Raw genomic sequence first — 14,258 nt, 5'->3', positions numbered from 1 at the left:
GTTACGAGTAAACCAAGGGTTTACAAGTGGTATAAGCGTTTCCAAGAAGACCGTTAAGATGTTGAAGATGATAAGCGCCCCGGACACCCCAGTACATCAACAACTGATGAAAACGTGAAAGAAATGATTATGAATGATCGCCGAATCACAATCAGAGAAGTCGATGATGATGTTGGGATAGCAACTGGCACATGGCATGAAAATTTTTCACATGTTTTGGATATGAAACGTACAACAGTAAAATTTGTTATAAAACTGTTGATATTTGAACAAAAACAGCGGTGAATGGAAGTCACTCAGGAGTCTGTAATGAATTCAATAACAATGCAGAACAACACGTGTCATAACAGGAGATGAAACATGGGTTTACAGATATTATGTCAAAACTAAGGCTCAATCGTACCAATGGAGTTATTCTGGATCACCAAAACCAAAAAAAAGCTTACAATTACAGTTGAATGTGAAGGTTATGCTCATTGTTTTTCAATTTTAACGGCATAGTACATCATAAGTTCTTACCATAAGGTCAAACGATCAATAAGACTTATTTTCTACAAATTCAACGCCATTTGCAAGAAGCAATCTGAAAAAAATGCACAGATTTGTGGCAAAACAATTCATGGCTTTTGCACCGCAATAATGCTCCTGCTTATACTTCGTTGCTTGGTCATCAATTTTTAGCCAAAAACAACACTGTAATGATACCCCAGCTGCCACATTCGCCAGACATGGCCCCATGTGACTTTTTTCTATTACCAAAATAAAAAGAACCTTAAAGGGCCGTCGTTTTACACGCACAGATAAGATTGAAAGCGAATAGCTGAAAGGGCTAAACACTATTCCAACGAGTTCCAGGAATGTTTCAGGGATTGGAAAAAGCACAGATTTAGTTTATAAAAGTTTATTTCTTATTATTCCAAATGGTTTGTCTCATGGATATTGTTTTTTTTTAATACTATAAATATCAACTTTTTCAAAGATTGATTTTTTTTAATTTGGTGCAGCTTCAAAATTAAAATTCAATATATATTTTACTTTCCCAGTTAACTAATAATATAACAGAGGGAAATTATTGCAAACAAGTCAAAAATGACCCATTTTATACAGTCAAAAACTATATATATATATATATATATATATATATACTTTATTGAAATTAATCTTTTTAAGATTCATATTAATTAAATGAATTCAATCATGACTAAGGATGTGGAATCTGCAAAAGTATTACCATGATAAAATTAAGATAACATATGTCTTACCCCAGTACTCAATATTAGGAGGTTTATGTTTAATATATATATATATTAAATTGTATAGCGTAACCAAACCTTTTGACAATAAAAAGTCTGGAAACTATCAGGATTTGATAATATATGTGAGAGGTCACTTTTGTCTTGACCTTTAACTGAAGACCTACTTAGTAGTATAATATGATTTTTGTGAAATTAGTAAATATGAACTTTTTGCCTAAGGTTTTATTTTTGATAAATTTACTTCAAAAAATATTTAAAAAAAAAGAAGTTTTTGATGTGATTGTAACATTCTAATGAAAAAAAATAATAGTTAATATTTGAAAATTTACCAATTTTTTTTTTATATACATAGTTACAGCAGAGCCGTTCTAGTAAGGGGCTTTTCTTCTACTTACGGCCATACATCTACTTCCCTCTGCAAGCACCTTGTTATAACTGCTCAAGTTTTTCAATTGCTCAAGTGTTTCAAGTTTTTCAATTTGTTTAATTTTAATAAACTGTAATCTGTATTTGATTAAGTCAGACCCAACTGGAGTTCAACGAAAAGTAAACTCCATTTTCAATAAAGTAATTAATATTTTATTTCAGGATATATAAACATAATTTTAATAACAGATAACACATAATTAGGTCAGTAATATTTTTTTACAAAGACAATTTCTTAAAACCATAATTTATTTACATTTAAATAATATATCTTCTAACAATAGAATTTATTTAATGAGCTATTCATTTTCTACTTTTTTCCCTTCAATTTGTTCCTGTATCTGCTGAGTAATAAACTGTACTCCTGATGTAGTCCAACTAGCAATGTTACTTGGAAGATCAGCTAAAAATAATGTCGAATTCCATACTCCTTTGTTCCAATAAGTTTTTGTTGATGCACTTACTTCAGCCATACTTGGTAAAGGTTTAGACTAAATGAATAAAGACAAAATTTGTTTTAATACATTTTACCTAATTATACTTCAAAATAAAATAACTCGCTACAAAGTAAATTATCTAATTTTGAACTAATATGTTCATGAGTTTAAATATAATAAAATTATTACAAATCAAAGTTTAGAAAACTCAGTTGATGCTTAGAGTGGGTATAGATTGGACCAGCAAGAGGCTTCTTATAAGAGCAGGGTGCCAGTCCTAGGAGGAAGGATAGGAAAAGCAAGAGGCTTCTTGCTACCTATAATGTCCTGTTGCAGTATACTATAATATCCTCTAATGTACTATCAACAATGCCAACACTATTTCAGACACCGCAGACAGAACTACTGCACATCCTGAGACTTTACAAGACTACACTTCATTTACATTCATACATATCATCTTCTGAAGTGATACCTTGCATGATCCTGGAGGCTAACAGAAAAAGAGAGAGGTAGAACTACTGCAAATCTATAGCGTTCATGCTTTCTAAATCTTTGATGAGTAATACCATACTGTTCTGGCAAAAATACTGTTCAGAAAATAGTCCAACTTAATTTTTTTAATCTTATTATTAATTTAAGAGATTATTGGTCCTTGCCCCATTCAAAGTACTCCCCTGCCCTATTCAAACACTTTTTCCTGTAGTGTTTCCACTTCCCAAAGCAGTCCTAGATAACTTCATTTGAAATTGCCTTTAAGGCCCATGACGAATGGGCCTTAAAGGCCCATTTGAGCCTGTCAACAGGCTCAAAACGGCGTCCTGTAAACTTTACAGTGGTTCTTTCATCACTGATTTTAATTTTGGAAATAACAAAAAATCGTAAGGAGCCAGGTCTGGCGAGTAGGGAGGACAGTCATTCGATTTTTGGCACAAATCTGAGTGTGCGTGCAAATTGCTGTGGTGAAGGAACCATGGGTTGTCCTGCCATAACTCTGTCTCTTTTTGCAGATTTTTTCACATAACCATTGTAAAATGCTTTAATAGTATGCATGGTTCACCGTTTAACCTTCAGGGAAGAATTTGAATTTCACAATTTCATTAAAATCGTAGAAACAGAGAGCATCACTTTGACACTGGATCAAGACTGACGTGCTTTCTTGGGGCGTGGAGATCCTTTGTCAATCCATTGTGATGATTGAACTTTTGTCTCTATGTCTTAGCTGTAAACCCAGCTTTCGTCTCTCTGTTATGATCCTTCGCATAAATGTTTCATCATCATTGTTCCACTCAATATTCTTTATGCTATTCAACCATCAAACAAGAACAAACATTGCTGCAACTCTATGCATGTTCAATTTTTCAGTAGAAATGCCATGGCATGATCCAAACAAGATGCTAGCCCCTCCTGCAAGTGCTCAGTCAATCGGCGATTTGCATGCACCAGATCATTGATTTTCTAAACTGTGTTATCAGTTGAAGTCTAAGTCCATCCTGGTCAAGGGTTATCTTCAATTGACTGAAAACCATTCGTAACATTGTATATGACCCAGAGCATCATCTCTGAAAGCTTGTTTCAAAAGTTTAAATGTTTCTGTGAAAGTTTTCCCCAGTTTCAAACAAAATTTTACGTTGTATTGTTGTTCCTGAAAATAGCACATTCAAAAATCCCTGCTAAAACTTTAACACGTTGCACTCAAAGAACATGTGGTTACAGAGGAAGTTATGTGGAACAAAATCCTGCCAACCGTTTCTAAATATCTCTGTTAGTGCATAATTAAAAATGTTCAATTATTTTCTTAACAGATCTCGAGTGTAATGACATCTCACTGATCTAATATAGAAATGAAGCTGTTCTCATACAACAACAAATTTTATCAGCAATATCTCACAGAAAAGTTTCTTCATTTTCATTTAAGTTATTCAATAATTGTTACTGCAATGGTTTACATAAAAATAAATAATCTCATTCATATGGTTTTATGTGCTACCTGTAAAGTGTATCCAGATATCAGTGTTTATTTATTAAAATGGCTTTTATGGTTAACGGCTTGCTTTTACATAATTTGCAAAAGTGGTATTTGTTTGAGATGTTTGAATCTCTCAGTGAATATGCATATTTTTATGAATTTTAATTTTATTGTAGTTGATTTTTTCTTTGAATGTATATTAATTCCTGTGTTTTTTTTTAGTTTTTGGCTGAAGTTACCCAACATCTGTACTATGTAATAATTGCAATAATAAATCTGATTATTCCATTTTAATTCATATACTTTTGTCTCTTGTGTTAATTGCTTTTTTGTAATGCTCTTGTATTTGTTTATAGTTTTGAAAATGATACAGATAAATATTCTTTACCAAAAAATTATGGTAACTTTATACAGCTGTAGGTTATTCAATGTGTTTACATTAAGTATGCTGAGTCACTCTGTATTTTTTATTTTATATAGCATGTTGCCTATAGTGTGGGTGGACAGCCATTAATGTAATCTGAAAGCAAGTCATTTATATTCTTTAGAGCTATTATGCTATTCAAGAAATTTTATCATAGATTTCTCTTGCACTGCCAAAAATCTTTAAAAAAAGAATATCAACCAATTGAAGAATGATATACCAATATTAATTTAAAGATATTTTTACAAATTTCTTTAAACGCTTAAAGAATTTCATTTTAATGTTTTACTGCCATATTTATCTTAAAATAGTACAGGCAGATCTTGATAATTCAGTTATATGAATAATTCTTTTTTTACTTACTGAAGGTTTGCATTTGTCCCAGTATTATTTCAAAAGCCCAGTTTTGCAAGAAACAATATTGAACATATATAAAATATTTTGAACATTAAAATTGGCTATCATTCTAATGCTTAGTTGTTGAGCAGTTAGTAAATTTACTCAGAAGCTAAAAAAAAAAAATGTATACATAAAATACAGCAACATAGAAAAGTTATGACTGTACCATAACAAATATTGAAGAATGTAAAGAAAAGCAAATTAAATTAATCCCACTGGTCAAATTTGGCTAAACTGAACTATATACAGCATTTTTTTTTCACTGTAATAAAAGTAAAACTGAGACAGAGATGTATGTTTTAATAATAAAAATATAAGATTTTCAGGGACAAGTGAATTAATAAACTTAAGGAAAGGAATTAAATTGAATCACACAAGTTTCTTTTTCACTAGCTTCTTGAAGAAGTTTACTACCCCTCTCCATTCACAAATTAGAGCAAATAATAAAATAAGGAAAAATGAAAGAGTAAACGGATTTACTTTAGAAGTTAGATAGAGTTTTCCTTTCTAGTTTACTAATTTGTCCTGTTAATATTTAAATGGAATTAAACATACAATTACAGATAAAAAATACAACTCAGCAAATTAATTTTATATTTGAACAGGTTTTAATTTGATGGGAAAAGAATAAAAAATCAGAATCTGATTTAACTCATTTTTAGATACAAGTTTCACTGATCATGACACACTAAGCAGCACTTTTTTTTATGAAATATATAATTATTTTAGTTATACTCTTGATAGTGCTGATTCTTCAGATAACAAATTGTTAATTACCAGAATAGAACCAAGTAAAGATTAAATGGATTTTATTTAAAGAATATACTTACTGTAACAACAGGTGTATTTTTGCTTATATATGGTTTAACAAAATTTGTTATATCTTCTAGAAGCTGTGTAGTTTGTACACTATCTCCCCATATTCCAATTTCATTGGTGCAATATATTGTTCCATTTAATATTGCAAGTTTAGTACCAAACCTAGACAATCAATTAGTCAATATATAATAAAATTATAGCTACAGTAAACAGTCTTTATTAAATTATTTTATAATGAAATATTATAGTAAAAATGGTAACTTTAAAATAAAAATTTAAGATGCAATAAAATCCTGAAATAATTTTAAGAAAATCCGTTTTTGATAATTAAAAAAATACAGTCATCAATATAAATGATTTATACTAATTACAATCGGATAAACAGAATACCAAATAAAAAATATGAACTAAATCTTGTAAAATTACAAGTGACAGTAACAGAGAAGATAGTAGTAAATTGTACATATTAATCAGGAATATTTATTTCTCAAAATGACATCACATGTAATGATACTTATATTAATTGTACAACAGTATGTTTGTTGATCAATAAAAACCAGTAAAAAGATCAGTTGGAACTACAATTATCCGGTCAGTTCTAGATTTTTACAGTATTCCAAAAGCTGGCTTCAAGCCACTTCTTGAATATCAAAATTGATAAAATGTATAAATATATATTACAGTACCACACCCCTAAAAATGAAAAATGTAACATATACATTCTATTTACTACTGAAATAACAAAACTACTATAGTCAAATTACCACAGCATTTTTTTCGCCATTGTCACTTCTAATCAAAATATTAACATAACCTATAACACTTTGACCTAAGTAAGCAGGATTGCCAAAATAAGCTGGCAATTTATTATATCCCATGTTTATTTTAGGAATCTTGTCAAAATCTTATAGTTGAAAAGGGAAAGATTTAACGGTTTGGAGAAGAAACTGGAATAAATATTGTATGAAAATATATTTATATTAACTCTACCTTTAAAAAATCAATTCCTACCAAATCATTCTTTAATATTATAACTGATTAACAATCACATCTTTGCACTTCTAATTTATCAGAATTCATAATATGTTAGAGTAAATGTAAAGCTGTCACTACTGCAATAAAAATATTGTTAATGTTTTAAATAACTTTTTAGAAATAATTTCAACATTTGACTATCAACGATTGATTTTTAGCAATAAATTTCTTCAGCTTAATTAATTCTATTACTGAAAAAAATTACAATTACGTCTGGAATATAGTTATTTGCTTCATTTCTAAACGCGATCCTTGGCGCTTTTCTTTGTGTCACGTGACCTTAGTTGTACGGATAAAGATGGCTGACAAAGAAGAGTCTGAGAAAACCATCGCCGAAGACTTGGTTGTTACCAAGTATAAAATGGCTGGTGACATTGTAAACAGTAAGTTTTTATGAGATAAAGGTTATATGAATATTACTGCTCAAACAGATGGATTCTTATTTTATACTTTTCCTGAAAATTATATTTAAAAATTAACCTCCATATGGAATGTAATCACATTTCACGAGGTGCCATGTGGACACTTGCTGTAGCATTATGAAATTAACTATTTTTGTGTATTCGTGTAGTTATATTAATGTAAACATATTAGTTTTAAGTCACGAGATTATAAATAGAAACTAAATTGAATCACATAAAGTTCGTGAAATTGGCATGTATAGAACATTTTGAAATTTCTCGTGGCCATTGTTTTATTAAATATAAGGTGCTTTTAAACTGTTTATTGGTTTTGTATGTAAAGGGTTATGTTAAAGTACTTTGGGTTGTTTAGTTATACAATTAAAGTAGCCTAATAAATCCTTCATTGCTCATTTTCCTTATTCTTTGTGTGGCCTCTCACAGTATATGTTCACTTGTTTGAAATCCAAAAATAGTAATTTATAACTGAAATTAGAAACGCTTTATCTATTTTCACTTATGAGGGTTTAGATCAATCAACCCCCACCTTAGTTGTTAAGACTTAACAGACATTTGACTAACCTATAAATGTTTGTCACTGTTGAATGAAACCACTTCATGAAATGGTTCATTATAGTATGTATCATTGACTAAAACATAATCAAATTTGTGATAAAAGTATTGTAGTATGAGCTCTGTAAAAGTTAATTTGGATGTGATAAAGAAATTTTTATTACTTTTTTAATTTGTAACTCTTCTCTGGTCAAATAATTTAGACAAAGTATTCTTTAGTTGTACAGATTAATCTGTGAAATGCTTTGTTTGAACTTATAAAAAGAAACACTGATAGATTTATTACACCTGAAATTTAAAAAAAATTAACCAGTAACTGACAATATAATACATGTAAATACAAGTTAATATTTTTGTTTTATTTTTTAAATTTATAAAAAAAAATATTCTATAAATTTCTAAAGTATTGTAACAATTATAATATTTTGGTAATTTTAAATTATTTAATTTAAATAAAGAAGTCTGTTGATTAGTAAATGGGGTTCTTTAATGTTTGAAATAAGAGTAATAATTATGCTTTCCTAATACACCAGTTTGGCAAGTTCCCCCACCAAGACATTGTTATTTTGTAGGGCTATTTAATTTTATCTTTTAATTTATAAAAATCAACCAAAAAGGTTTTGTTGTTTTTTAATGGGAATTTTTAACAAAATCTTGAAGTTTATTTGAATTTGATAAGCCATTACCACTTTCTCTTGGATATTTTGATTTCTTAATAAAAAATAATATTCCAATTTTATTATAGTTACATGAATTTAATGGTTTATTCCAGCACTGTTTGTTATATTTTGCAGTAGGATTTTTAATTTATTGAATCAATATTATTTCTTAATTAGATATAACTTAACTACAGAAAAAAATATTTTGTTAAACAGACATCATCAAAAATTATATTTATTAATATTATTGCTTCAAAGTGATTTAAGAAGTATTTATTTTACTCCAAAACCTCTTAAATACCAAGATAAAAAAACCGTTTAATATCCATTAAGTGAGTTATATTTTATTATCTATAATTTATGGTGAAGTATTAAACTTCACCATTATTTTAGTTATATGGCTTTTTTTTGTCTCTAAAAATCATACATGGTTCACAATTCTTCCTGCTTTGTAGCATTTACAGATTTAAAAAAAATAAATAAATTGCTTAAGACTTATAATTTGCCCACTGCAAACATGCTAGAGAAGAAATTTAATTTGAAAGTAAATTATGTTAAAACAAAGATGATAAAATATTACAGAAAGGAAAATACTGAAGACCAAATAAAAAAGATAAGAGAACACAAGAAAGCTTTTATGCACAAAAAAAATCATATTTGAATTACAATGTTTTATTAAATTTTAATATTTCTATGGTGTGTAGGGCTTTGTGGAAGTGAAACTTGGACTTCATTAGGCAGAAAATCACAGGGCTGGCCTATCTAGACTTAGTAATGACTATTTGAGCATATTTTTGCAATGTTTAATAAAGAGATCTCTCATAGTTGTTATTTCTCCCCATGTAACATCAGAGTTTCCTGCTACAAGTCATACATTTTTCTATAAATTACAAAAAATTATCTTTATTGCACCATGTAAAATTGTTACTTGAAATAAAGAAAATAGTATAATTTCTACATTTAAAAAAAAAATCAATTTTATGGGTTTTTTCCTTTATCACTAAACAAAATAATAGAGGATAAGATTTTTTTTAAAACATTTTTTACAAGTTGTAAAATTGCACTACATGGCAACTGTGGACAGAAAGAAAAAGTTGTCATCATCAAGGATTGTTGCCATAAAAAGAGGATGAAGCCCTTTAAGTTTATAATATGAAAACATGTTTATATGAAAGTTAGAAGGAAGTGGTCAAGATAAAAACAGTATGTAGAATTTGTGAAACGTATCATTTTGGGTATGAAATGTATATATATCATCAATACTAGAGTTGTACAATGAGTTATATCGTCAAAGAAGAGAAAAAATGAAGAATTTAATTTAACCAGTCAAATAATTGATTACACAAAAATATGCTTTTAGAATAGGCAAAAAGTGATAAGTTAATTGATTCAGAACCTCAGCCTATTTTTCCTACTTTATTATTTGTGAAAGCATTTCAAATAAAGGAAATTTTTCAAATCATACTTGCTCTTTTTTCCTTTATTTATTAATGAATTTACATGTTTCCATTCTTTTTCCCAATATGGTTACCCAATTGACAATTAATATGTAACCACATGTAGAATATTAATCCCTATACTTTACAGCCCTGCAATTTGACTTTAAATTTTTAGTTTTTAGACTAGATATTTTCATTACATTAATTTTACATGATGAACAAAAATCGCCTTTTGAGTATTGTATGTACAATTATTACATAATTTTTATTTATTTATTTTAATAATACACTGTCTTACAACAGGTTGTAAGCTCAGTTATAGCAGTAAGTGTTGTCCAACATCAGGCTGACTTAAGCTAGGTTACTGTAAAATTTTCCATTAATTAATCTTCTTGACCAACAACAGTAATATAAATATTAAAATATAGATAATAAACAACTTTACTTGTAGGTGCTTCGAACTGGTGTTTCGCAGCATGATAAAACTATATATCAGCCGATCAATTTAGTTATCAAAGTTTAGAAAGTTCAGTTGACACTCAGTGTGGGGGATGGATTGCTAGCCTGGTTTACTGGCTTCTTGCTATCAACTGTGCCCTATTGCGATTCATTCTCCCTTGACTGTTAACAATACTACACTACTTCAGACACAGATAGAATTACTATGCATCTATGTGTTTATACTTTCTATTGATTTTGATGAATGTTACTGCCATTTATCTAATCTTTAGATCTGCCTAGGCCCTTTTTTGTTGGTGAAGGATGAACAAATATTGTATAAAGATAGCATTTAAATTTCATTAATTAATTAAAAATTATCTATTCTTGAGTATTTAATTCTTTAACTTATCACACCAGACAGAAACTTTATATAAAAATAAACTATTTTTATTTATGTTAAGATTATTATATTTTTGGGTAATAAGTAGGCTTATTTGAAAATAGTGAGCACCTGGCTATAAATAAACATAACAAGTTCCTTGTATCATTAGTTGGACTTGTGTGTTTTTATATACATGCATACATTAGTGTGCATACGTACACTATCATTTATATCCAAAAGTGGCAGGTTAAGGAACAAGTCAACTACTGGTTTAAACAGAAGAGTAAAAGGAATGTCATTATATATATGACCATACCTTAATGTGTATTTAACATTTAGATCATTAATTTTATAGCAATCTCATTGAAGTGACTTTTATGCATGACTGTTTATTTTATGATATGACTTACATTTTCATTGTTTTGTTGTGTTTGCTTATTTTTATGATATTAGTTAAGACAGTATAATTAAAAATTGGTGGTTCTGATTGATAAACTTGTTACAGTATAATTGTGTGGGAAAATTATGTAGGGTGAGAGAAGTATCAAATTTAATTATAAATAATTCATGTTTTAAAAATTTGTATATTCTTTAAAATACAAATGATTAATTTTCCCACTTATTTGTTATCTATTTGATCATACATAAATGAAGAAAATTTTCATTCAAGGTAATGGATAAAACATGATTTAGAGCCAGATTTAAATATGTGTCATTGGCTAACATTTTTGAAGACCACCTGTAAGCAGGGTAAAAGCTTATTTCAAGCTTTAAAAACTTTTAAAGATATCACCCTGAAAATTATGTTTGTACTTTTATATATTTAAGTATATATTTATGTTCAGTCTTAAGAGAATATTCATGATTAATCCGGCATCCAATGATTTTTATATCTGCATGTAATTATATATTTTTATATGCTGACATAATCAGTGTAATATGATAATTTTGCTTTTTGTCCATGAGATTTTTATTAATCAAATGTTTAAGTGACAACACTTAATTTTGTAGCAGCTTCAGAATTGCCTTTTTATAAGTTAATTTATCGCTTTCAGTGAATTTTTTTTTTTTCTTTATAGCATGTTTGACATCTCTCCAATTACAACCTATATTATCTTTATTTAGCCTTTGAAAATGAATGCATAATTTTATTTTAAGCATAAACAAATATTGATGTAAAAAATTGTAAAATTATTTAAATAACCACCAGTCTGTAAAAATAAACACTATTTCAATGCATTAGCTGAATATTAAAAAATATAAGTTACTTTTAAAATTAGTTGTGCAATGAGCACTTATCATTATCTAATGATAGCCAGCATAGAGATTTTTTTATTTTAATGAATGGTGCAGATTACACTACTTATTTTATTGATCATTTATAACTATAAATATCTTTTTGACATCCAGCGAATGATGCACTGAACAGTTTGAAAGCACCCCTGGAAGAAAGTTGTACATTAATTTTATTATGCATGTATACACTAGTATGTTAATATGATCATTTATTTATAAATTATCACATCTATCTTTTGCCCAAACTTTCAACTACAATTTTCTGTTATTTTCAGCACAATTCTGTTTAAATAAAACCAGAATATTTTGTGTTCTAACTTATGTTTATGATTTTTGTGTTAAGTATAAATTAGCTGTAATTTTTCCTTTAAACTAGTTATTAGTGCATTTGTTTGTTTTATTATTCTTAACAATTAGACCAAATTAAGCATTGTTTTAGACTAAATAAATAAGATTTATGTTGAAAAAGGAAAAGAGTTAATTTTTGCATTGTAGTCTGTTTTCCTTAGAAGTAAATGCTTACCAGAATAGATCTAGTGTTAAACCTCATTGTTACAGATCACTAGTGTAACAGTTGATTTTCAAAATCAAAGGTTCTGAGGTTCAAATCATAGTAAAAGTTTGTTGTTTTTATTTATATTTGAATAAAAACATACGGATTTGAATACTAGTAAGTGGACACCACCGGCGGTGTACTTTAGTGGTTGGGGTCTAATTAACCACACATCTCTGGAATGATCAGTCTAAATCTTACATGTTATACATACATATCATCGTAATATTATTGGTCCAGAGTGAGAGGTTGCTTGTTGCTCACTAGTTGAACAGATTGCAACATACACATTAGGAAAAAAGGAAGTAGATAATTTTATCAGATGATTACATTATGTAAAGAACCATCCACATAAAGTTTAGTTTCGTTAGTATTTGAGTTATATTAATCTTCATTTAAAAAATTTAGTGCACTTTTACTTTGCCAGCTATAGCAATATATGCTGCTGTAACAGCTACAACTGTAACGGGAAAGTACAGATCTGTAAAAAAAATTTAAAAACAATTGAATTTTTTTTAAAGTTTTGTGCCTTAAGGAGATATTAAAAATAAAATGTTAACAAAAATATAAATAAATTGTAAAGAGAATTTTTTATTAAAATGCTCCCAAGTCCAGAAAATCTATTTTTGTCAGATAGATGTTTGTGTATGTACGTTAGCCTGTATTTGGTTTTATAACAATGGATCCCATTGACCGATTTTCTTCATACTTGGTAGACAGGTATTACCTTCGGAGAGAGAGGATATATTAAATTTTTGGAAAAAGAGAGGGGGTCGTTTGGCAGAAATAAACTTTCTACTATTCATTGGGTCGAGCAAAAATATTTTCATAGAAAGCTGAATGTTTTTTAATTGAGATTACGAATTACAAAAAAGATTTGATTAATATTTGTCTCTTCCAAAAAAAAAGTGACTAATATTATTCTTTTTACATATATATTGCTTCAAAAAGATAAAGATAAAGGTGAGATACAGGAATTTTTTTGCATTTAATTTTCTACATCAATTAGCCATCAAACCACTATAAAGACCTTTTGTTCATCCCACTCGACTATAAAAACCTTTTGTCCATACCATTCCAGTGGTCAGTAGTAACAAACAAAAATTGTTAAAACTATTTTAAATTTAAATCCATATTAGCAAGTACTCATTGCATTTAAAATGTAAAAATCTTAATTTTTTTGATAGCCCTTAGTCGTTTGTATTTCTTGGGGGAAAAATTACCCAAAAATGTTCACTTCTTCCTAGAAAATTGTAATTCTGTTTATTTAGAATTATGGCTTTATCTTTTTATTTTGATACTAATTTTAAAAGATTCTTTTTTAAATGTATTATTCCCACGTAGGGGTAATTTTCTTAAATTTTTTTTACCTAAAGCTTCCCCATGAGTTGAGAGCCTCAAAATGAAAAAAAAAAGTTTTCACAATTTCAAATTTTTAATGCTCAAAACAATAAAGTTGCTAAAATACCCTCCTCTCATTACGGAAAGCTCCCAAATTTTTTTATTTATTTAAAACCAATTTTATTGAATATTTTAAACATAAAAAAGTTTCCAAATTTTCAAAACATCAAAAACATTTTTTTTAAATTGGGATGTTTATTAATATTAATAATTGGGTTTTACTCTATTTCGTTGAACATCTTGGCTTCAAAAGTTAAAAGATTTAAATATTATTAACAATAATACAATTTTATATTTAGTATTATAGTAAAAAATGTATTTCATTTTTTTAATATATATATATATCTG

At 28.1% G+C, this 14,258-nt stretch overlaps 2 protein-coding genes across 3 annotated transcripts in view; one reads left to right on the top strand and one right to left on the bottom strand.

Moving 5' to 3' along the window:
* Nucleotides 1–1,913: 1,913 nt before the first annotated feature.
* LOC142330360 (MICOS complex subunit MIC13 homolog QIL1-like) lies at nt 1,914–6,595 on the bottom strand. 2 transcript variants are annotated; one of them, XM_075375587.1, is made up of 3 exons: nt 6,495–6,595; nt 5,742–5,892; nt 1,914–2,173 (listed from the first exon to the last, which is right to left on the bottom strand). In XM_075375587.1, the coding sequence occupies exons 1-3, from the start codon at nt 6,512–6,514 to the stop codon at nt 1,982–1,984; spliced, it is 363 nt and encodes a 120-aa protein (XP_075231702.1). In that variant the 5' UTR covers nt 6,515–6,595; the 3' UTR covers nt 1,914–1,981. The 2 variants fall into 2 exon arrangements, with proteins under 2 accessions (XP_075231702.1, XP_075231701.1); XM_075375586.1 differs by lacking the exon at nt 6,495–6,595 and adding an exon at nt 6,417–6,466.
* A 420-nt stretch (nt 6,596–7,015) lies between these two features.
* LOC142330768 (proliferation-associated protein 2G4) overlaps nt 7,016–14,258 on the top strand; it is a 34,157-nt gene continuing 26,914 nt past the window's right edge. The window contains exon 1 of the mRNA XM_075376213.1: nt 7,016–7,148. Coding sequence (XP_075232328.1) covers nt 7,064–7,148 — 85 coding nt within the window. The 5' untranslated portion in view covers nt 7,016–7,063. The remainder of the gene's footprint in view (nt 7,149–14,258) is intronic.

The sequence above is a fragment of the Lycorma delicatula genome, chromosome 9, assembly GCF_047948215.1.
Source record: "Lycorma delicatula isolate Av1 chromosome 9, ASM4794821v1, whole genome shotgun sequence".
Classification (NCBI taxonomy): Eukaryota; Metazoa; Arthropoda; class Insecta; order Hemiptera; family Fulgoridae; genus Lycorma; species Lycorma delicatula.
This window is presented reverse-complemented; position numbering and strand designations above follow the sequence as displayed.

Coding starts and splice junctions, on each gene's coding strand:
- LOC142330360 (XM_075375586.1), bottom strand. CDS start 6,451: ATGTATATGTTACATTTTTCATTTTTAGGGGTGTG. Junction 5,893..6,416: donor TTTTCATTTTTAGGGGTGTG/GTACTGTAATAT, acceptor TTGATTGTCTAG/GTTTGGTACTAAACTTGCAA. Junction 2,174..5,741: donor AAAATACACCTGTTGTTACA/GTAAGTATATTC, acceptor TTATTCATTTAG/TCTAAACCTTTACCAAGTAT.